The sequence below is a fragment of the Balaenoptera acutorostrata genome, chromosome 1 (genome assembly GCF_949987535.1).
Source record: "Balaenoptera acutorostrata chromosome 1, mBalAcu1.1, whole genome shotgun sequence".
Lineage (NCBI taxonomy): Eukaryota > Metazoa > Chordata > Mammalia > Artiodactyla > Balaenopteridae > Balaenoptera > Balaenoptera acutorostrata.
In genome coordinates, this window is record NC_080064.1 from 98536563 (window position 1) to 98562173 (window position 25611).

The following is a 25611-nucleotide window of genomic DNA, read 5'->3' on the forward strand; positions in this document are numbered from 1 at the left end:
CAGAGTCCAGGACAGGCTGGGAGTGGGCAGAGAGCTGGGCAGAGTGGGACACAGGAGACTGGGGGAGATCATCTTCACATATTTGGATTGATCCATTCTTATGTTCCTTTGGACCTTCTGCCTTGTTTCCTTATTGATTAGGCTGGTTCTGTCCTTTTGGTAGGCTTCCCATAGATTTTTAAAATATAACAATAATAATTTGGTTACTATTTATTGAGAAGAGTCTGAGCTAAGGGCTTTCTTTTCATGTAGAGTGGGCATAAACATTGACTCCACCACAAAATCATCAGCCTGTTTTAATTTTCTAAATCAGAATAAATCTGATTTTATGTCCCCCACTCACTGCTGAGAAATCCAATCTCAGTCGTTAGTAAAGCTCCCTCCCTCTCCACATCCACAGTTGATCTTACTTTAGACATTCAGGAGGTCTCATGGTCATCAGTGATGACCAAGCCCACTATTGCCTTAACGGCAGGTGGTTTGGCTCTGCTCCAACCCTGGATGCCTGGTTCCCCAGGTGAATCGTACGCATATCCTCTTGTGCAGGTGAGAGCCGTTGCTGACCAACCAGCTGTGCTGACACCCATTGCAGTGGAGGAGCAGGAGACTGGGAATCACGGCAGACAGACAACTGGAGAGGACTGGCCATGTTGTCCTGGAGAAGGGGGACCAGAACAGTTTGAAATCTCCTAGACTAGATGACTGGGCAGCAGCTTTCCAACACTGAACATCTATGGCTTGGTAACTTGACTCAGGCCTCATGTTACTGACTTGGGCTTTGAAATAGTCTTTCTTTTGTATCCAGGTTTAACTCATAGCTGAGCAGGCAAGGAGCTGCCTGCTCCTGCTCTGCAGGAATTCCTGAGTGAGATTCTCAGAGGTTAGAAGAGGCTCTCCAGATGTTTCTCCTCCAAGCCACCCCTTGACTTTCTCTCAGACTTCAGACTGGGCCTGGCTTTGTTCTCCTGCAGCTGCTCACTTGTTGTCCTGAAGCACAATTAAAAAAGCATTTGCTCCAGTCAGTGTGGCCTCATTTGTGCAATCTTTGACCTTCTGGTATAAGGTTGTCCTGTCTCACCATTTGTGGCACCCAGGGCTGGGGTACAAATGGAGGCCTGCATATCATCTGTCTAAATATTTAAATGAGCCCAGTATTAAAATATGGTTCATATTCTTAACAAATATGATTTCACAATGACCTAAAAGACCAGGTTTGAATTTAGAATTCTCCGACTCCTCGGAATTCTGCTCCAGCACGCAGCAGCTTGTGCTCTTGGTTCCCAGCCCATGTGCAACACCCTTCTCTTCCCATCTGCATCCCTGTCCCACAGAGCAAGGACCTCACATACACACTTTGCATCCAAGGTTCGTCTACACCCCACCCCACCCCAACACACACACACACACACACACACACACACACACACACACACACACATCCTCTAGCAGGCGTGTTCACACTAGCATTGTGGTTCACACTCAGGATCATGGGACCAGGCAAAAGGGCTGTGCAGGCCCTGAAAGTGGGCACAGGCTGTCTGGGCTATTTGGGCAAAGTCCTGGGTATCTGGATTAGGGTTTAAAAGAGCAGGGATGTGGGCTTCAGGTGGATGTTCCCTTAGCCCTGCAGTCTTCTCACCTCATGGTGAGGGGTGCAGCTGGAAGAGGGCAAGAATGGAGCCATCAAAAGCAGGGGGTAGCAAACTGCGGCCACTGGGTAAAATCTAATGCACTGCTTGTTTTTGTAAATCAAATTTTATGAGAACACAGCTGTGCCCATTTTTGTTTACATATTGTCTATGGCTGCTTTCTGTCTACAGTGGCAGGGTCAAGAAGTTGCAACAGATTCAGTATGGCCTACAAAGCCTAAAGTATTACTATCTGGCCCTTTATGGAAAAGTTTGCAATTCTTCCTCTAAAGCATGGTGCCCGAAGCAGGGAGTAAGGCTGACTGAAGTCTAAGGCTGTTTCTGAGCTCAGACACCCTAATTTCAGGATAAACTGTGTTTCCCCTCATTCTCCCACTACTCTTCCAATCCTTTCCTTATTGAAAAATGATTTTTATCCTAAACTTTCTTGTTTTTCTTTTTTTTGGCTTCACGGCATAAGGGATCTTATTTCCCCAACCAGGGATTGAACCAGTGTCCCCTGTAGTGGAAGCACAGAGTCTTAACTACTGGACCGCTAGGGAAGTCCCTTATCCTAAACTTTGAACAACACTTTCATTTGCATATTTAATCCTCATGGCTTATGAAGGAGGCATTTAAGCCCAATTTGCAGATGAGCTGACTGGGGCTCAGGGAATGTAAGATCATATATCTAAGTGGTGGCAGCACTGATCTCGGAGAGACAGCAGTGAACGGTGGCTTGAAGCGAGATCTTAGTTCCCTGACCAGGAATTGAACCTGGGTAACCTGGATGAAAACAAGGAATCCTAGCCACTAGACCACCAGGGGCTAGAGGCTAGAAGCAAAATTCCCCTGGCCCTTGCTCCCACTGAAAAATGTATTTCTCAAGGAGGCAAAAACTGTAAAAACAGGTACAAAGTTTATTATTAGAGACACAGTACCACAAGTGGGAGAGCCCACAGAGAAACAGTTTGTTTAGTTAAGAAAGAAGCAGGGCAAAGATACACACCAGGAGAGAAAGGGTGTGGGCGTCCTCCCTAATGAGGAGTGCAGTAGAGAGGCGGTTAAGTCATTTATATAGGGCAGTTCTTCCGGGCCTTTGTTTACCTTTGGCCAATTACCTGGTTTATTTTTCCACACCTGACCGGTCCTAGGACCCTCCCCAACGGGTGTGCGCTACTTTTTCCAAGATGGGTTCCAGCCCAGAGGCCTATGGGGGGCCTTGGCATCACCTATTCTGGGGTGGTGCCCCCTCCTTTTTGACCAACAAGGAGACTTTCCGTGCATATGCAGTATCTCCCTTGCCCCAAGGATGGGAAATACGTGACCTCTTGATCTTTTACTCAAGCAGGGTTTAGCCCCTCCCTGTCCCTGCCATAACTGTTATCTTAAAGTGTCCACAGGAGGCAAAGTCCAGCTATTTACCCTGTTCCTGTTGTTATTTCCATCTCGAAGGGCAAACAGGAGGCTGGTTGTAAATATCTAGTCTAGAGCCCACCTGCCTCCTTCCTCAAGAAATGTAAACAGGAGGCTAGTTGTAAATGCCTAGCCTGGAGCCCATCTATCTCCTGCCTCAGCACCAGAATTTCTGCAGATGAAGGGGCTTAGAGGTGGCTTCATGATCCGAAGGTGAGTGAGAGTGGGAGTACTAGGGGATTTATTCCTTTATGGTTGAGAAAACATCAGATGTACATACGAAAAAACAGGGGTGGCAAACGCTGCTGGAGACTAGGGGGAACTTTGTGCCCAAGGCCCCCTAAATGCTGCCCCAGAGCTCAGATCTTCTTACTATAAGGTATATATTGTTTGGGGCACCTCTCTGGTTTTCTAACTCTGGCTCAGTCCTTTGCTTCCTCAGGTTGTTATGTTCTTGAGAAGCAAATGAGTGAAATGATTAAGAGCACAGTCAGGAGTCAGACTGCGTGGATTCACATCCCGGCTTTGTCACTAACTTACTGTGTGACTTTGGCCCAGTTACTTACCTTCTTTGTGCTCCAGTCTTCTCTGTAAAATGGGGATAATAAGCATGCCTGCTGCCGGAGATATGAGGGGTAAGTAAGGTAATATTTGCAAAGAATTTAGGCTAGTACGTGACACATCAAAAACATTAGTTGTGTCTGTTGTTACTTTGATTATCATGGACAGCTGTCCAACACAGTAACCTTGGCCTCGCATGGAGCCTAAGTGTCCATCAAAGGTCTATGTCTGGGCTTCCCTGGTGGCGCAGTGGTTGAGAATCTGCCTGCTAATGCAGGAGACACGGGTTCGAGCCCTGGTCTGGGAAGATCCCACATGCCACGGAGCAGCTGGGCCCGTGAGCCACAGCTGCTGAGCCTGCGCGTCTGGAGCCTGTGCCCCGCAACGGGAGGGGCCTCGATAGTGAAAGGCCCGCGCACCGCGATGAAGAGCGGTCCCCGCACCGCGATGAAGAGTGGCCCCCACTTGCCGCAACTAGAGAAAGCCCTCGCACGAACCGAAGACCCAGAACAGCCAAAAATAAATAAATAAATAAATTAAATAAATAAATTTAAAAAATTAAAAAAAAAAAAAGAAAAAAAAAGGTCTATGTCTTGGGCTCCAAGCCCTGAACTCTATGGATTCCTTTCTCACACCTGCTGTGAGGAGAGAACCCTTTGCTTGCAAATATCCGGGAGTAGATTAAGGAGATTAGGGCCTTTTGTTTAGCTGAGATTGGAGAGGAACCCTGATCAACCTCCTCTCCCCGCCCACCAACACCCCCACCCCCCGCCCCGCCCAGAGACAACTCCTTTCAGGAGACTTTTTAAGGCTAGGAGTCCTCTGCCAAAGAGGAGCCGTGTGTGCGGGTTGTATGGGGTGGTGTGGGTGAGGGATGGTGGAGCAAGAGAACCCAGGTCCCAGAGGCAGGCTGTCTCTGCTTGGGTCTCAACTCTACTTATTCTCAGTGTGACCTTAGGCAGTTTACTTAATTTCCCTTAACTCTCAGTTTCCCCAGTCTGTAAAAGGGATGACAATAATATGCCTCAAAGTGTTGATTTGAGGATTAAATGACTTAATCACCTCGCACATTGCATGTGCTGAATGAATGTTAGCTGTTATTACTATTTTCAAGACCGGGCCAATTCCAGTTAGTTAATGCCCCAAGTGCTTGGCAGTCAATGGCTAGAGGCCAACTGAGTCAAAGGCCCGGGAAGGATCAGGGGAGACTGTAGATAACAGCCATGGGAGTGCCAGCAGCCCGTCCTGCTTATATTGAAGTCTGTAGGAGCCATTCCTGTATTCTCTGTGAACCCGGATTGCCCTTAAATGGGTCTGGATTAGAAGTTCCCAAGGGTCTGGTCAGCACCTTTCAGAAGACCTTGAACACTCACCTAGCAGGTCTCTAAGCAGCAGATGTTGCCTGGAGTGCCGCCAGCAGTGCCACCCGTCCCAACTGGGATTTTAGTCAGACTCGGTGGGTGTCCTGGGGCTGGTGTCAATGCCAGAGGTAAAACCACACCTTTGCTCCTCTCATTGCCTTCTGGGGCTGAGTGAGCCTGAGACGCGGTCTGGACGTCTGTGATGAGCCCTCATAGTGGGCTTCCTGTAGGTGCATCCCCTTCTGTCTGGGCAGTTAGCCTGGGAGTGGACTGGAGGGAGGGAGGCAGGTCCTAAAACATGGTGGTTCTCAGTGCCTCGATCCACGGACATTTTTGCTGCTGTCTTTGCTCTGATTTTTATGGCTCCCTGGGCCCTTGTCCCAGGCCTTGCTGCTTCTCCCGTCTGAATCAAAGCCTAACTATAAATGTCTGCGCCCCGTGAATTTCCTCCATCCTCTGTAAACCGGGCAACCTTCAGTTAAACAGAAGCAAGTTTGAAAAGTGATGCTTTCTCACTCCAAACTTGGTGAAACCTCACAAGCTGGTAGCCATTCCCTGACATCTATTGCTACAATGGAATCAAGGAGTTGGAGGCTGGGCAGGGCTACCTACCATTGTCTGGCCAGGGATAAATCCTGGTCAAATGGCAGCCTCACTTCCCTTGTCCATACTCCTCCCCTAGAGTCCAGATGGTCTCTTTGGACATGTAGGGCCTACTGTGACCTTTAATGACTTTGAACCCTAGGCCAGCCTTATACCTGTGCCAGATATACCATTTTCCTAAACGTACTTTCAGTCAATAACCTTTTAAGGCTGTTCTTACCGAGTGTCCATTGCGTCTTGGGGTTGATTACCTAAGAAGGAAAACACAGATAAGGTGCAGAGGATAAATGGGAGCCACGTGTCCCCTGCTACCCCTTTATTCCTGGGTCAGAGGAAGGGAGCCTTGCTTGCTGAAGGGAGCCAGGTGCGGGGTGGGAAGGCCTCCAGTGCTCCCTATAAAAAGCTGTCGAGTGCCCATTCAGCCCTGGAACTCGCAATGAGCACTTCCCATCAAAAAGGGGAAATTGCTGATTCTTGCCGGAGAGTCTGTCCCAGGCGGCCCAGTTGAGCTTTCAGAGTATCTGCTTTTTCTCCTCCATTTATTCTACCTCCACCCTCACTCTCTATGCTCCAAGGCTTCCTTGTCCCCTTTCTCTCTTGCGGATTCCTTGGGTTCATAACATAGTGGGGAAGGAAGGAAGGAAGAGAGGGAGAGAAAGAGGAAGGAAGGGCCCGCTAATCACCCAAGGGCTTCAGATGGGAAAGAAAATGGATAACTCTGGTGAAGCAGGACAAGGCCATTTCCCCATGTAGGGTGATGGAAGACTGGGGCTAGCCATTCTAGTTCTGATGTTCTGTGATGCTTCCTCACTGCCAGCCACTGAGCGGGACCTCAGTGCATACACTTGACCAAGGATTAATCAACTAACAGGAACAAGTAGCAGAAAGCTGGATGAGGCAGAGGTTTTTCTGAATGTGTACTTTGGGGATAGGTGTGAGGGTTCCAGGGAGAGAGGCAGACAAGACCTTAAAGAGCTAATGCAGTTCCTCCAGTGCTAACTCATCCCTAGAGATGACGCCGCAACTGTGGGTAGGAGCCCAATGAGAATGGTCACTGAGTCAGATAGCACAGCGCATCCTGGGCACAACAGGGCAGCTTGGATGGAAATAAAATTTAGGAGCATAATTTCAGTTGAGAAGTAGAGTGAAACTGGTTCTGGAAAAGTGAGTTCTAATCCTCAGTGTGAAGGGAACGGCCACCGGAGGGGGCCCTCTGCCTGCCCTCCCCTTCTCCACCTCTGGTGCCTCCTCTGCCCTTCTCCACCACTTTGGTTTATCTTTAGGGTCTGTTCATTCAAAACATATGGGTAGAGAGTTGACCATGTGCCAGGCACTGGGCTGGGTAGTGGGGATGCGGTGTAAGCACAGTCCCTGCCCTCAGGGAGTTCATATTCTAGTGGGCAGACCAATAAACGATTAGTGCTTTCAGGGTGAAACGTGCTGTGATAGGGAAAAGAAAGCACAAATCCCAAAGGAGCCTAGAGGGAGAACAGAGAGCCCAGTCCAAATGTCACCTCCCTTGGGAAGTCTTCCCTGACTTGTTTTCTATAATATCCTGTGCATATCTCAATTTTATCACTTGTCTCATTGCATTGAGCTGAGGTTTGGTTGTACTTACAGGTTTGACTTCCCCACCAGGCTCAGAGTTCTCTGAGGGCAGGGAGCTTGTCCAGTTTTTCTTTTTGTCTTCAGAACCCAGTACTTAATATGAGTTTGTTGAACGAATAACAACAAGTGTTCCTGGTTCCTGAACTGCTCACTATCATCTGAGCTTCCAGGTAGCTCAGCGAATGCCTACATTAGCTACTTTCCCTGAAGTCATCATGCAGGGGTCCATGTTGGGAAAGGATTTATAGAGCAGAGCGGGTACCAGGCCCCAGCTCTCCTTCTCCATTTACTGCCGAGTGCTGTCCCAGGTCAGCCAGGGAAAGAATGGCCCTGCTACCCTCTGACCAAGATCTCTTTTCTTCTTTAGGGCTGGCCCTCCTGCTGCAGCTGGGTAAGTGCCCCAAGTGAGGATGGGGAGTACCAGGGTGCCCTGGAGACAAGGGATATTAGTCAGGGCAGGGGCCACCTCTTATTTCCCTGCCATTCCAGGCACAGCAACCAAAATTGTCTGTTACTTCACCAATTGGAGCCAGTACTGTCCTGGGATTGCCCACTACAGGCCTGAGAATGTGGAAGCTTGTCTCTGCACACACATCATCTTTGCTTTCACTGGCATGACCAACAACCAGATCACAGCCATTGAGTGGAATGTTGAGACCCTCTATGCCAGTATCAATGGCCTCAAGCACTAGTGAGTTCTGGGCTCGGGCTCTGGGCTGGGTTGGAGGTTTTCGCATGGGTCTTTCAGAAGTCCTTAGAGACACCAACACCAGAATGCCTAGTCTTTGAGTCCTGTTTGCAATCACTCTCGTGCCTCATTGGCAGAGCTATTGGCATCATTCTCTCTAGGAGAGGCAGGTTGCTCTCACTTGTCTGGATTATTTTCTCTGCAGATCCTTCGCCTTGAACGCTATGTGTCCCATGAGGTGCCATCCACAAGGGACTCATTGTGAATACAGTCCCCTGGAGGTTGCCGTGTTGCGGTACAGACCCACACCAACCCATGGGCTAGCTGCCAATTCAACCTGAGATGGTTCTCGTGCCAATTAAACACTTAGCACATTTACTGGGTGACTACCAATGAACTGGGTGAGCCAGACATTATGCTAGGCGCTTTTCATTTATTATTTATATAACCCTCACAACAAACACTAGGAAGTAGGCATGTTAAAGTTTAAAAGATATTTTAAGCTTGAGGAAACTGCACTGTAGAGAGGTTAAAAGCTTTCCCTAGCCCACGGAACTAGTAAGTGGCAGAACTCAGGAATGCCTGATCAGTTTATCAGATAGGTTAATTGACACTTTGGTCCAGTTGGGAATCCAGTGGGTAGGTTTTAAGATCAAGCTCACAGGACCTGGGTGCCTGCTGGGAGACACCATGGAATAGAGGAGTTAGGTTTAAATCCTGGCTCTGTTAGCCTTAGTAGCTCGGTGATCTGGAACAAATTGCTTAAGCTCTCTGAATATCATTTAAAGGTCAAAATGAGATTAATAGTTCCTGCCTATTTGGATTGTAAGGGTGACAGAAGCAATGCATGTAAAGTACCTGGCATTTGGTAGGCACTCAGTAAATAGTAGACACTTCTACTGCCTCTATTCCTTGTTCTTTCCTTTAAGAGTCTCAGACTTTCAGCTTTCTGGCCTAGTGTATCCTGGCAGCTCCAGCCCCTCTACCATCTGTGCTAAGGGACTACTTTTATGTTCTTCCATCCTCCCTAGGATGCCCTGCCTTGTCTTCCCCTGAAGCTTCCTGTTGAACCAGGATCCACCAGCCCACTGGCAAGGCCAGGAACAGGAACCTGTTCAATGAGCATTTATACTGTGTCCTGGAGGTACCCAGAGTAAGACAGTACTTTGCTCCTACAGAGAGCTCTGCTCCCAGTGCAAGATCAGAGACTGGTAATGGGGCAGGCCTGGTGCTGCTCAGGTGTGGGATACGAGGGTGGAGAGACTGACCAGCAGATGACATCTCCTTGCCTGTGGAATTTTATTTACATTGGGATCTTTCTATCTCCAGCAACAGGGAACTGAAAACCCTGCCATCTGTTGGGGGCTGGAACTTTGGAACCCAGGGGTAAGACTTTGCATTCACAGAGGAATCGCTCTCAGATTACTCAGTCTCTTCCAAACTCCAAGGGCTCTGAATTCTCTGAAGTGGGTGGCCTCTGGCTTCAGATATCAGTTTAGATATCCTATTACCTTCTGGTCAGAGCTCTCTTTGAAGTCTGTCCTTCCTTTATCACAGCTCTTACCACGCTGTATTTTAACTGCCTATCTACTTATCTATACCTTCCTCTATAGGAGCTCCTCCAGGGCAGAAACTCTACTGTATTCACTACTATACCCCAGCACTACCAAATGTCAAATGAATGTCTGAATAACTGAATATGCATCTGGACAAATAGGAGGCTAACTGACAAGACAGAGGACCCAGGAACTTAGGCCACTATTGTTTCCTCCTGTGTCCCCCCCCACCCCACCCCTACCCCGGCCCCAAGTGCCGCATAATAGAATCCTGCCCTTGAGAGAGTCCATGTTGAAGCCCATCACTGCCACTAAAATCATAATGACTTGCTGACTCCAGATTCTCCAACATGGTGGCCACTGCTGAGAACCGCCAGACCTTCATCCAGTCAGCCATATGGTTTCAGAGGAAGTACAACTTCCATGGGCTGGACATTGATTGGGAGTATCCTGGCAACCGTGGCAGCCCAGCTGACACCAAGCAGCTCTTCACTGTCCTGGTGAAGGTGATTCACCTTCCCTGTGTCCAAAGAACATAGGATCTGGTCCACAATGGACTGGGGAGAAGACCTCTATATGATGAGGGGGTCTGAGAGAGGCTAATACACCTGAGGGTGTGAATCTCAGCTCTTCTGGCTCAAAGCCTGATTTCTTTAGTGTAAGATCAGATTTTTCTTTCAGGGAAAACTTGCAGGGCCAAGTTATAGAGACTAGTGTAGGGGTGCATGAAAGTTAATTTATTTACAGTGAGAAATCTGCCAATGAGTCTGAAACATTCATGTTCTAAGCACAGCTATGGGAAGTCAAATAGTCCTCAAACAGGTCCTTCCTTGGGAGGCAGCATGTAGGGCAAGGTGAGCTAGTTACAGACTGAGATGTGCAATGGCCCCTCACTCTGGTAAGTAGAAGCAGATGTCTCCAGCGAAGGGGTACTCCTGCCACCAGGGCCAGACATAAAGTTGTTGCGCCAGAGTGTCCTCTCCCCTGGGCAGCTTGATTGAGCACCAATGATTGCGTCATTACTCTTATTTCCTCTTCTTCCATGATTGATTTTTCCAATTGTTAGATTTAATCATATATAGTCTATAGAGCTAAGAGCCAATTTTTTTGTCCATATATAAGCTTTCTTTTTTTATTTTTCTGCTCTGGACATTATTTGTGACTCTTAGAGGGTCACCAAATTTCCCTCAGTACAAGTTTTGGGGAGACAGCTCATTGTTGTTCCCAGAGACCATCAACAGTTTTTTTTTGGTTTTTTTTTTTTAATTTATTTTTATTTTTGGCTCTGTTGGGTCTTCGTTTCTGTGCGAGGGCTTTCTCTAGTTGCGGCGAGCGGGGGCCACTCTTCACCGCAGTGCGCGGGCCTCTCACTATCGCGGCCTCTCTTGTTGTGGAGCACAGGCTCCAGACGCGCAGGCTCAGTAGTTGTGGCTCACGGGCCCAGTTGCTCTGCGGCATGTGGGATCTTCCCAGACCAGGGCTCGAACCCGTGTCCCCTGCATTGGCAGGCAGACTCTCAACCACTGCACCACCAGGGAAGCCCCCCAACAACAGTTTTTGAAGCAAAGAACTCTAAGCTGAACACTTTTCAGCTTTCTTTGTAAGAATCATGACCTCGTCAAATGTTCATTGGTCCTTGCAGCCTGAGTCCAGTGTCCTCTGTTTCACAGGAAATGTATAAGGCTTTTGAGCACGAAGCCACCCAGAGCAACAAGCCTAGTTTGTTGATTTCTGCTGCTGTGTCAGCTGGCAAAGGTACCATTGAAACTGCCTACCAGATCCCCGAGATGTCAAAGTAAGTAAACCCCAAGCCCAGGAGCCCAAGTTCAGAGCTAAGTAACTCTGAGACCTGCCTCATAGATTAGCCAATGCACAGGTATCTTGGAGAGAGAGGGCTCTGTCCCAAAAGAATAAGATGACCCCAAAGCCTGAGAGAGAGACATGGGAAGCCAGGCAAAATTCTCAATGATAAAAAGCTATTTGGAAAAGGTTAGTTGAGTTTCAAACTTCTACAAGACCTGAAGGTCTGAGTGCAGCCAGATATTGATTATGGATTGTGTGCCTTCTACACATCAATTTTTCAAATAAAGGTGAGAGAGAATGAAAGAAAGAACAATAAAGCATACTCCCTCATGATGTAATTACAAACAACACATTCAGTAGGGACTAGGAGCTTTAGGGGGAGTGGGATGGAGAGTATGATTTCCTTTGGATCATTTTTCTTCTCTTGTATCCTACCCCCAACAATCCAAGGTACATGGACCTCATCAACGTGATGACCTATGACCTCAGGGGCTCCTGGGATGGCTTCACAGGAGAGGACAGCCCCCTGTTTGCAGGACCCAATGACAAGGGAGACTACAAATACCTCAGTGTGGTGAGTAAGGATTTGGGACAGCTAATTCTGATGGATATTTTCAAAGCATGTCATGGGATCCCTGGCTAAGGACCAAAAGGGAGGCTGAGGAAGCTTGATGGACAAGATAAAGACGGTGATCTTTTTTAACCCAGTTCATGTTGCCTGCTTCCTTTTTCATATGATTAATTGTACCCATTCATCTTTCACACCAAAGGAAGCAGAATAGTGGCTTGGGATAATCCCAAACATTGAAAAAATAATTTAACTATCATTGTCATTGATGCTAGGAGCACATTTCATGATCTGTCTTGCCCCTAATCTTCCTCACCTTCCTTCTACTTTCTCCCTATCCCATAAGATTTATCTTCTTAACTTGTATGGCATAGGCAGCTGTAATAATAAATCTTCTTAATGATTAGTAGGTGTGTAAGTTGGCTAGATGTGATTTCAGTGTAGAATGCAACCAGAGATATAAAAATTGACATGGAGAAGTCTCCCAGGGGCATACCCCATACTCAAACAATTCTGAGCTGCTATATTTCACAAGTTGGGAAAACAAGAGGATGCATAGCTGAACTCCAGTCCCATCCCAAATGCCAAGTCCAGTATGAGGGGAAGGAAGATAGTGGAACATTTTGTTCCCAGTTGACACTGGGCCCTGCTACCTAAGTACTATACCTCTTGACTGAGGCTGCCTCTAACACCCAGTTCCAGAAGGGAGGGTACCGCTTTCCTTTCTGTGAGGTTGGGCTGTGGAATGGTCTGGACTGCAGGCTATATCTGAAGTGGCCAGGAAATTGGGTAGAAAATGTTGGCTATTCCACAGGCCTCTGGGCACATCCTCAGCTGCTTTTTAGTACAGTAATATGTTCCTTACCTTGCCTCTAGGTTTATGCAATGAACTACTGGAAGAATCAAGGTGCCCCTGCTGAGGAGCTGATGGTGGGCTTTGGGGCTTATGCCAGCACCTTCACTCTCACTAACCCTGCCAGCCATGGCCTGGATGCTCCCACCTCTGGCCCTGGGACTGCCAGGTCCTACACTCAGGAGACTGGGAGTCTTGCCTACTTTGAGGTAATGTCCCAGAGGGCCGGAGGAGCAGAGAGATTCACTTTCTGTTCTAAAGGATCATAGATACTTCCAAAGAGAAAGAATTTATACTCTGATTTCTAATACAGGGTACCCCATTGTTGCCAGCTCCGAGTGTATGTGGTAAGGAGGGAAGGGTAGAATGAACTACTGATAAAACATCTTAAATTTTAACCTTTTAGAGTAAATGTGCATCTTTCATGCTAGTAGTGGTTAACATTTACCGAGTCCAAATGGATAGCCAGGCTCTGTTCTCAGTGATTTTTATATATCATCCTATTTAACCCTCACAACAGTGAGGTGCTGATTTTACCCTCTTACACAAGAAGACACAGAGGCACAGAGGGATTAAGAAACTTGCTCAAGACCAGAGCCTCACATCAAGCCTCTTAGATAGCCTCAACCACCAGAGGGCAGACAACAGAAGCAAGAAAAACTACAATCCTGCAGCCTGTGGACCAAAAACCACAGTTACAGAAAGACAGAGAAGATGAAAAGGCAGAGGGCTATGTACCAGATGAAGAAACAAGAAAAAACCCCAGAAAAACAACTAAATGAAGTGGAGATAGGCAACCTTCCAGAAAAAGAATTCAGAATAATGATAGTGAAGATGATCCAGGACCTCGGAATAAGAATGGAGGCAAAGATTGAGAAGATGCAAGAAATGATTAACAAAGACCTAGAAGAATTAAAGAACAAACAAACAGAGATGACCAATACAATAACTGAAATGAAAACTACACTAGAAGGAATCAATAGCAGAATAACTGAGGCAGAAGAACGGATAAGTGACCTGGAAGACAGAATGGTGGAATTCACTGCTGCGGAACAGACTAAAGAAAAAAGAATGAAAAGAAATGAAGACAGCCTAAGAGACCTCTGGGACAACATTAAACGCAACAACATTCGCATTATAGGGGTCCCAGAAGGAGAAGAGAGAGAGAAAGGACCAGAGAAAATATTTGAAGAGATTATAGTCGAAAACTTCCCTAACATGGGAAAGGAAATAGCCACCCAAGTCCAGGAAGCGCAGAGAGTCCCATACAGAATAAACCCAAGGAGAAACACACCGAGACACATAGTAATCAAAGTGGCAAAAATTAAAGACAAAGAAAAATTACTGAAAGCAGCAAGGGAAAAACGACAAATAACATACAAGGGAACTCCCATAAGGTTAACAGCTGATTTCTCAGCAGAAACTCTGCAAGCCAGAAGGGAGTGGCATGATATACTTAAAGTGATTAAAGGGAAGAACCTACAACCAAGATTACTCTACCCAGCAAGGATCTCATTTAGATTTGATGGAGAAATCAAAAGCTTTACAGACAAGCAAAAGCTAAGAGAATTCAGCACCACCAAACCAGCTCTACAACAAATGCTAAAGGAACATCTCTAAGTGGGAAACACAAGAGAAGAAAAGGACCTACAAAAAAAAACCCAAAACAATTAAGAAAATGGTCATAGGAACATACATATCGATAATTACCTGAAACGTGAATGGATTAAATGCCCCAACCAAAAGACATAGACTGGCTGAATGGATACAAAAACAAGACCCATATATATGCTGTCTACAAGAGACCCACTTCAGACCTAGGGACACATACAGACTGAAAGTGAGGGGATGGAAAAAGATATTCCATGCAAATGGAAATCAAAAGAAAGCTGGAGTAGCTATACTCATATCAGATAAAATAGACTTTAAAATAAAGAATGTTACAAGAGACAAGGAAGGACACTACATAATGATCAAGGGATCAATCCAAGAAGAAGATATAACAATTATAAATATATATGCCCCCAACATAGGAGCACCTCAATACATAAGGCAACTGCTAACAGCTATAAAAGAGGAAATCGACAGTAACACAATAATAGTGGGGGACTTTAACACCTCACTTACACCAATGGACAGATCATCCAAAATGAAAATAAATAAGGAAACAGAAGCTTTAAATGACACAATAGACCAGATAGATTTAATTGATATATATAGGACATTCCATCCAAAAACGGCAGATTACACATTCTTCTCAAGTGCGCACGGAACATTCTCCAGGATAGATCACATCTTGGGTCACAAATCAAGCCTCAGTAAATTTAAGAAAATTGAAATCATATCAAGCATCTTTTCTGACCACAACGCTATGAGATTAGAAATGAATTAAAGGGAAAAAAACGTAAAACAGACAAACACATGGAGGCTAAACAATACGTTACTAAATAACCAAGAGATCACTGAAGAAATCAAACAGGAAATAAAAAAATACCTGGAGACAAATGACAACGAAAACACGACGACCCAAAACCTATGGGATGCAGCAAAAGCGGTTCTAAGAGGGAAGTTTATAGCTATACAAGCCTACCTAAAGAAACAAGAAAAATCTCAAGTAAACAATGTAACCTTACACCTAAAGAAACTAGAGAAAGAAGAACAAACAAAACCCAAAGTTAGCAGAAGGAAAGAAATCATAAAGATCAGAGCAGAAATAAATGAAATAGAAACAAAGAAAACAATAGCAAAGATCAATAAAACTAAAACTTGGTTCTTTGAGAAGATAAACAAAATTGATAAGCCATTAGCCAGACTCATCAAGAAAAAGAGGGAGAGGATTCAAATCAATAAAATCAGAAATGAAAAAGGAGAAGTTACAACAGACACCGCAGAAATACAAAACATCCTAAGAGACTACTACAAGCAACTTTATGCCAATAAAATGGACAACCTGGAAGAAATGGACAAATTCTTAGAAAGGTATAACCTTCCAAGACTGAATCAGGAAGAAACAGAAAATATGAACAGACCAATCACAAGTAATGAAATTGAAACTGTGATTAAAAATCTTCCAACAGGGCTTCCCTGGTGGCGCAGTGGTTGAGAGTCTGCCTGCCAATGCAGGGGACACGGGTTCGGGCCCTGGTCTGGGAGGATCCCACATGCCACGGAGCAGCTGGGCCCGTGAGCCACAACTACTGAGCCTGCGCTCCTGGAGCCTGTGCTCCACAACAAGAGAGGCCGCGATAGTGAGAGGCCCGCGCACCGCGATGAAGAGTGGCCCCCACTTGCCACAACTAGAGAAAGCCCTCGCACAGAAACAAAGACCCAACACAGCCAAAAATAAATAAATAAATAAATAAATCTTTAAAAAAAAAAAAAAAAAAAAAATCTTCCAACAAACAAAAGTCCAGGACCAGATGGCTTCACAGGTGAATTCTATCAAACATTTAGAGAAGAGCTAACACCCATCCTTCTCAAACTCTTCCAAAAAATTGCAGAGGAAGGAACACTCCCAAACTCATTCTATGAGGCCACCATCACCCTGATACCAAAACCAGACAAAGACACTACAAAAAAAGAAAATTACAGACCAATATCACTGATGAATATAGATGCAAAAATCCTCAACAAAATACTAGCAAACAGGATCCAACAACACATTAAAAGGATCATACACCATGATCAAGTGGGATTTATCCCAGGGATGCAAGGATTCTTCAATATACGCAAATCAATCAATGTGATACACCATATTAACAAACTGAAGTATAAAAACCATATGATCATCTCAATAGATGCAGAAAAAGCTTTTGACAAAATTCAACACCCATTTATGATAAAAACTCTCCAGAAAGTGGGCATAGAGGGAACCTACCTCAACATAATAAAGGCCATATATGACAAACCCACAGCAAACATCTTTCTCAATGGTGAAAAACTGAAAGCATTTCCTCTAAGATCAGGAACGAGACAAGGATGTCCACTCTCACCACTATTATTCAACATAGTTCTGGAAGTCCTAGCCACGGCAATCAGAGAAGAAAAAGAAATAAAAGGAATACAAATTGGAAAAGAAGAAGTAAAACTGTCACTGTTTGCGGATGACATGATACTATACATAGAGAATCCTAAAACTGCCACCAGAAAACTGCTAGAGCTAATTAATGAATATGGTAAAGTTGCAGGCTACAAAATTAATGCACAGAAATCTCTTGCATTCCTATACACTAATGATGAAAAATCTGAAAGAGAAATTATGGAAACACTCCCATTTACCATTGCAACAAAAAGAATAAAATACCTAGGAATAAACCTACCTAGGGAGACAAAAGACCTGTATGCAGAAAACTATAAGACACTGATGAAAGAAATTAAAGATGATACCAACAGATGGAGAGATATACCATGTTCTTGGATTGGAAGAATCAACATTGTGAAAATGAGTATACTACCCAAAGCAATCTACAGATTCAATGCAATCCCTATCAAATTACCAATGGCATTTTTTACGGAGCTAGAACAAATCATCTTAAAATTTGTATGGAGACACAAAAGACCCCGAATAGCCAAAGCAGTCTTGAGGCAAAAAAATGGAGCTGGAGGAATCAGACTCCCTGACTTCAGACTATAGTACAAAGCTACAGTAATCAAGACAATATGGTACTGGCACAAAAACAGAAACATAGATCAATGGAACAAGATAGAAAGCCCAGAGATTAACCCACGCACCTATGGTCAACTAATCTATGACAAAGGAGGCAAAGATATACAATGGAGAAAAGACAGTCTCTTCAATAAGTGGTGCTGGGAAAACTGGACAGCTACATGTAAAAGAATGAAATTAGAATACTCCCTAACACCATACACAAAAATAAACTCAAAATGGATTAGAGACCTAAATATAAGACTGGACACTATAAAACTCTTAGAGGAAAACATAGGAAGAACACTCTTTGACATAAATCACAGCAAGATCTTTTTTGATCCACCTCCTAGAGTAATGGAAATAAAAACAAAGATAAACAAGTGGGACCTAATGAAACTTCAAAGCTTTTGCACAGCAAAGGAAACCATAAACAAGACGAAAAGACAACCCTCAGAATGGGAGAAAATATTTGCAAATGAATCAACGGACAAAGGATTAATCTCCAAAATATATAAACAGCTCATTCAGCTCAATATCAAAGAAACAAACACCCCAATCCAAAAATGGGCAGAAGACCTAAATAGACATTTCTCCAAAGAAGACATACAGACGGCCACGAAGCACATGAAAAGATGCTCAACATCACTAATTATTAGAGAAATGCAAATCAAAACTACAATGAGGTATCATCTCACTCCTGTTAGAATGGGCATCATCAGAAAATCTACAAAGAACAAATGCTGGAGAGGGTGTGGAGAAAAGGGAACCCTCTTGCACTGTTGGTGGGAATGTAAATTGATACAGCCACTATGGAGAACAATATGGAGGTTCCTTAAAAAACTAAAAATAGAATTACCATATGACCCAGCAATCCCACTACTGGGCATATACCCAGAGAAAACCGTAATTCAAAAAGACACATGCACCCGAATGTTCATTGCAGCACTATTTACAATAGCCAGGTCATGGAAGCAACCTAAATGCCCATCAACAGACGAATGGATAAAGAAGTGGTGGTACATATATACAATGGAATATTACTCAGCCATAAAAAGGAACGAAATTGAGTCATTTGTTGAGACGTGGATGGATCTAGAGACTGTCATACAGAGTGAAGTAAGTCAGAAAGAGAAAAACAAATATCGTATATTAATGCATGTATGTGGAACCTAGAAAAATGGTACAGATGAGCCAGTTTGCAGGGCAGAAGTTGAGACACAGATGTAGAGAATGGACATATGGACACCAAGGGGGGAAAACTGCGGTGAGGTGGGGATGGTGGTGTGCTGAATTGGGCGATTGGGATTGACATGTATACACTGATGTGTATAAAACTGATGCCTAATAAGAACCTGCAGTATAAAAAAACAAACAAAACAACTAATACTAAACTTTCATTGGGTTATTTGTATGGAAATATGTTAATATAAATGTTTCAGACATTACATGAAATTTCTAAAAATCTTATATTTGTATTTCTATGGAAATATGTATGGAAATATGTTAATATAAATGTTTCAGACATTACATGAAATTTCTAAAAATCTTATATTTGTATTTGTATGGAAATATGTATGGAAATATGTTAATATAAATGTTTCAGACATTACAGGAAACTTCTAAAAATCTTATATGTTCTGGTATAATGTTATAAGTAATAATCCTAGTTATTACTTTAAAATGTATATCTCATAAATAACTAATTTTCTTGTCAATTGCATTATTATGAACTTTCATCAAATCTTTAACCATGGTCATTTTTATGTCTTTTGTCATTTACAAACAGTTCTGGGTGTACTCTGATGATTTTGCAAATATGTTCCTATAAAAGGGTTTCATCTTCAAGAAATTCATGGAAAAGACTCTGACAAGTACAGGTTTCTGGTAACTGACTGTACTGCTGAACTGAATTAATAAGCATTTTCAGAACTCTAATGAAAAACTGATGAACTCATAAAAGTGCTAACAAAAGATCAAGATGGAAAAAAAAATAATTACATGGGACTGAGTGAACTGATGAGGATGAGTATAATTTTTGTGACTTTATGTCTGAATTAAAAAAAAAAATCCCACAAGGACTCAGAGGCAAAGAATATACAAATCAATTTTCACTGCAAAGTAAAGGAGCTGTTACAGTGGAGGATTACTGGACTGAATGTCAATAGTATGACATAGTATGAGTGTGTTTCATGTTTGGTAATTGCAATCATTGTTGCTTTTGATGTGGTCATCCATGTACAATGCTTGGTGTCAGTCTATTTATCTCTTGTAAAAATAAAATACAGTGTGTGTGTGTGAAAAAAAAATGAGCTTGTTTGGTCAAGTAAAAGAAATTGATCTTTAATATAGTCTGTTTAAGAATAAAGAGAATTAACCTGTAAAAAAAAAAAAAAAAAAAAAAAAGAAACTTGCTCAAGGTCACAGAACTTGTAAGTGGCAGAGCTAAGATTCAAACTAAAGTTGTCCAGCACCAGAATCTCAGACCCTAAACATTATGTGTTATCACCCCCTTGTTGGCTCTTGGCTCTTCTGTGGCAAAAATTCTTTCAAATAAGAGAAACAGGAAAACTCGTTTCAAAGGGAAACTGGGGCACAAGGCACAAAGAAGCTGCCCTGTCCCTTGTCTCACAGATGGGTATTGGCAGACCCACGACTGGGATTCAGGTCTCGTCTTTCCAGCCAGCGCCCTTTCCACTGTGTCACCCACAAGAGGAAAAGCAGGGGAGCTGGGGTGAAACTGGAACCATGAGCTCTTATTTCCAGCAAAGAGAGATGGGGAGAGGAGTGTATTCCAGAAAATAAAGGGAGGGAGGAGGGAGATGTGAGCCAAACACAGGCAGGTGCATCTGAGACGTGATTTGTCCTCCTGCCCCAGGTCTGCTCCTTCTTGAAAGGAGCCACCGAGGTGTGGAACGCTCCTCAGGAGGTGCCCTATGCCCACAAGGGGAATCAGTGGATTGGTTATGCCAACCCCAAGAGCTTCACCCTCAAGGTAAGGCCCTCCACACCCTTCCTTCTGCACGGTTGGGAGAGGTAGGGAACCTGCCCTCCAAGTGCATTTGAATTATAAGAAAACACCTAAGAGAGGTAAGGCAAGACCCAGGGTGACCCTGAGGTCTCAAGGGAGCTGGTGGCCCAGCTGCAGAGCTCAGCGGTTGGAACAGCCCCTCTGCTTCCGGGCTGTTGCAGCTGCTTCCTTCCTTCCCTCAGCTCCTGCGCCTTCCCATCCCCGGCCCCCATGCCCACTCCTGGAGGCTCCCTTTTGGCCCCTTTCCCTGCTCTGCTCTGCTCCTGATCCAGCGCTCTGATTCGTGCTTCCTGAATTAGGCACTCTTTCCATCCCGAGGGCCATGGTGTAGATCAGAGTTTCTTCCTCTCCTTTGCTCCTCTCCTGCATACAGTAGCTTCATACAGGAGGAACCCAAATCGGGAGGCAAGAGGTCCTTGGGGCCATTAAGCTTCTGCCCACTGGCCTTTACATACTCACATCTGGGTGGTGACTATTTACCAGCCCCAAAGTCCTTCACCCTATACCTCCCCATCAGGAGCCCTGTCTCTCTGCCCAGACACTTGCCAGGTGAAGGGCCCTGTATCTCTTTTGACATCACAACCCACCCAAGCTCCAACTCAGAGAAGCCTTCTCAGAAGGTGGTTGGTGATAACAGAGAGCAGGGGAGAGACTCATTCTCCCTGACTCGGTAGTCCTAAGATCTCTCCTTGTCTACAAATATGTCCATGAGTCCCTCAAAGTCTCTGTGGGAAAGCCACTCTCCCGTTCCCTCCTCTCCATGACTGGATCATGGCCTTCCCCGTCATCCTGCTGGAGTCACTCCCTGCGCTTGTGCAAGGATATCCCACAGTGCCCCCGATTCTCTCCCACAGGGTGAGTGGCTGCTGAAGAACAAGTTGGGGGTCCATGGTCTGGAACATTGGCTTGGATGACTTCACGGGCACTTTCTGTGGACAAGGCAAATACCCATTCATGCATGCCCTCAAGTCTGCACTCAGCGTCTCCACTCCCGGTAAGTAGTAAAGCACCACCTACCAGCCACGAGGTAACAAACTAGACATTAAGGAGGAAGAAGAGACTATACAGAGCTCCTCTCAGTCTGGCCTCAAAGAAAGTCTCCTTCAGATCTTCCACCTGTCCTAGCATGTCCACGGGGAACTGGCATTTGGGACCCAGAAAGAGAGACTCAGGTGGCTGCTAGGGGACAGCCCCTGAGTGAGAGAGAAAGGCCCATCCCTGTTCCTGAGGGCTTTCCTTGTAGAGCTGTTCAAGGAGCTCCTGGAGAACATTCCAGAGCCTGGGTAGAGAGAGGACCACAAATGTCTTGTTCCTGTTCCCGTCTGCCCATCTCCAGCCTTTAGGAACTTGGTGGAGCAGAGAAGACAAGGCAAGGGAGGGATGGCAAAGTTAGGTGGTGAGGAAAGAGATGAGAGAAGGAGAACCCTGAAGGGGTCCAGCTTGCCCATTCCCTGAAGTGAGGAGCAGAATTACGATTGCTCTCAGCACACAGTTTTGCCCCAGACCCAAAGGCCTGGGCAAGTGCAGAAAGCAAAAGGGGCCAGGAAGACATGTGGACAGCCAGTGCTGACTGCTGGACCATGTCAATTCTGCTGGTTCTTTCAGATTTCAAGTTATCCTCACAGGTGCTCTTGGAGACAGGTGTAATTAGTCTATTTAAACATAAAAACTAGGGAGGGAGAAACAGGGAGGTATCAGTCAAAGGGTGCAAGTTTCAGTTTTACAACATAAATAAATCCTAGAGATCTACTGTACAACATAGTGCCTGTAGTTAACAATACTATATTGTATACTTAAAAATTTGCTAGAAGGGTAGATCTTGTGTTCTTATCACAAAAAATAATAATAAATAAAGAGGACAGGAGGAGACTTTTGGAGGTGATGGGTATGTTTACGGCATTGATTGTGATAATCACAATGTGTACTTATCTCCAAACCCATCAAGTTGTATGTAAACACTTTGTATGTCAATCATACCTAATAAAGTGGTTTAAAAAAGCAAGACAACAGTGTAGTAGGCATAGCACAGGCTCTGAACTCAAGGTAGAACTGGTTTTGAATCTCAGTTCTCACCTTAGCTGACATGAATAAAATGATCTTTAAAATTCTTCCACTTTGAAGGATTTTGGGGGGTTATGGAACATAGTATTTGGGCAAGCATTTAGGTGATAAAGGTGATAAATAAACATTATTTTCCTCTTAAAAATAAAATAAAAACAAAGCTAATTATTGTGTAGCACTTACTATTTTATATAGCATACGCATGGGAAAATGCTTTATGTAATAATTCTAAGAGATAGTACTAGTATTCCATCATTTAAAGGAGGAAATTGAGGCTCAGAGAAGTTAATAACTTTTTTGTGGTCACATAGCTCATGGCAGAGCTGGGCTGTGAACTTGGGTATCACTGATTCAGGCCCAGAGCATTTAACCACTGGTTCAGATAAGATGAGGAACACCCAGTGACACTACAGACACAACACTCATGCTGGGAAAGTAATCCACCCGAAAACCTATGCGGCTCTTTTCTTACTCTCTCAGGTTGCAGAGTGCCCACCTCTACCGTGGGCTCCCCCACCAACACTGTGGCTCCCGGGAGTGGCAACGCTGGCGAGAGTGGATTCTGTGCCGGAAAGTCCAACGGTCTCTATCCCAGCCCCACCAGCAAGTGCGCCTTCTACAACTGCGTGGATGGACGTACCTACGAGGAGGCTTGTCAGACAGGCCTGGTCTTTGACACCAGCTGCTCTTGCTGTAACTGGACTTAAGCCATCTGCTTGTGGGGTCCATTGGGGACTGTAGGACAGAAGGATGATTAAATGGAAGTTTTGCCTCAGTCTACCAAGTTGTCTACTTTGATTTGTAAATCTACGTGATACTCCCCTGTGTGTAAAAGAGAAGCCTTACCTTCTTGCTTCCCAGAGGTCTCCAGAGGTTGGGGCCGGGAGACAAGGAAGGGTAGTGGCTGGGACCTCTCTGAGCATTTCCGTGAGAAGTTCTGGTGTTCTGGGCTCCTCCTGAGGTAGAAGGGGAGAGGAAATGGGAGGCTTTAGGGTCAAGAGAGATGAAGGGAGATTTGATCTCTCATTTTGTTCTTTCCCACAAATATGCCTCCAAAGTGTCTTGCAGAAGGACCTAGAAAAGTGGTTGGACTCAGAACACAATTACTGCATCACCTCCTTCAGGAACTCTTCCTTTACCAGGTTAACTCATCTCCCAACTCCAGGGCTAAACAACCCAAGCAAACCATACTTGTTTGAAGACAGAGCATGAGGGCTACCTGTAGGATGGTCCACACACTCCACTCCCACACCTGTGAGGCTAGAAACAAAGGCCATCGGCACAATTGCAAAATTAGCTACCTTAAAAAAATATTAGTTCATTTTCATCTTTATTGCCACACTACACCTGAATGTACTCTCAATTCCCTCAGAGAAGGTACCAAGAAAATGGAAAGAAAAGGCACCTTACAGCAGGGGTGGGAGGTCTCGCTCCTACCATCTCCAGGACAGCATGGCCCCCACTCTGAAGAAGCTGAGGAAGCGTGCAGCTCACCAAGCAAGGAATTGCTTCCACACTAATCAGCTCATTTAGGAGCTCAGGGAAGACTGGTTCTGGAGATTATGCTATTTTGACAAAACCAATACAAACAACAAGCAGAAGTTACTTTCTTTCCCTCTCATCTCATCAGCTGGAATATGAGCAGGGTTTCTACCCATTTCAGTTTGCCTGGGATAGTCCTGGTTGTTAACTATTGTCCCAGCTTCCCATTCATTTAGCAATTTTACTGGTTTAAGAATCTTATTAAAAGGTTTTTGTTTTTTTTGTTTTACTAGTTGTATCAAAGTTATCTGGAATGGATTTGACACACCTCTACTTTATACTACTTCTAATTTCTGCCATGGTCTGTACACAGCATTCTTACTTTAACACATGGTTAAATCTAAACGTTCACTGGTAATAACCCATCTCTCTTTTTCTGATTCTTTTCTGACAAATCTTAAATTATAGCCTCTTGCGACTGCCTGCAGATGCTCACTGAGAAATGGATGTGTGCTTGGATGGAAGTGGCTAAGGACAGCTATCTCCTCTTGGTCTGCAGGGCTGATGGGGGAGGTACTGACACTGCTGCTCCTTGGTGGGCCACCCACTGTGTTGTGGCCTGAACCACGGCCTGCGAGAATCACAAAGTCATCAGGCCACCAAGAGTGGGATCAGTGGGAAATGTGGGAAAATATAGGTTAGAATTATGTGTAATATGAACAGGGAAATAGAAACCAAGCAATCGGACCACTGAACTTATAAAGAGTAATCTGAATGCTCTTGCTACAGGGTTTGTCATTTATTGTGTGGCGTAAATCTACAACCACTTATTTTATTGTCTGACAACCCTTTCAATTTTTCAAGTAAATGCTTTTGTCACCAATAAGCTATATACAATTAAAGTGACTATATAATGAAAGATTAAGTACTGAATTTCCATTTTCCAAGAAAGTTGAGGTGAATGTATAACTTGCATAAGATGTTAGTTGACATTCACTATAATAATAATTTTCTGAGAGAGACCTCAGAAGAAGTCGGCCCAGCAGACACCTTGATTTCAGATTTCCAGCCTCTAGAACTGTGAGGAAATAAATTTCTGTTCTGTTATGGCAGCCCTAGCAAAGTAACACCAAAGGTATCAGCATCTTTGAAATGATTAACCATGAAAAGCAATTTTGAAGAAGATTTCAGGCAACATTATAAAAAAAATTTTTAAAGAGTAAAACCACATTGAAAAAACTTTATTCTTCAGAAAAATGCCAGTGACACCTTACTAGAAATATGGCTAAGAAATTGATTGAAATTTGTGAATATGTAGCAAGAATAATTATTCAGAATTTAAAATTTTGATTTACTGTGCATATATATATTTACTTTTTAGAAAAATAAATTTTTGAAAAAAATTTTAACAGAACTATTTGGTAAGTCCACTTGTATAACATAACATCAATCAAAAATAAACATTTCAAAAATTACATATTTCTAATGCCCCTTTCACTCAAACGTGTCTGGGTTTGGATGATAAATTATGTGAAAGGACTCAGAATTGTTGATCAGATATTCCATTATATACTGAATGTCCTCATACATCCGCAGAAAAGAAGACCCCAGATTTGCACAAAGTGCTGACCCAGCCATTTTGTAAACTAACTACAAAGAGAAAACTTGAACTTAATTTCTTGTGTATTTGACATATTTCAGAGCCATTACAGCATCTCTGGCCCAGGGTTTCCCCATCTCCCTGTGA

The 25611-nt window shown here is 44.2% G+C and overlaps 1 protein-coding gene across 1 annotated transcript; it reads left to right on the forward strand.

Moving 5' to 3' along the window:
- Nucleotides 1-3654: 3654 nt before the first annotated feature.
- Nucleotides 3655-23089, forward strand: LOC103011290 (acidic mammalian chitinase-like). The gene is given in 12 exon segments (XM_028163341.1): nucleotides 3655-3679; nucleotides 7545-7568; nucleotides 7667-7868; nucleotides 9195-9251; nucleotides 9762-9927; nucleotides 11092-11216; nucleotides 11675-11798; nucleotides 12669-12854; nucleotides 20169-20285; nucleotides 21176-21201; nucleotides 21203-21315; nucleotides 22863-23089. Coding segments are annotated over 12 exon segments (1392 nt in total).
- Nucleotides 23090-25611: the final 2522 nt, after the last annotated feature.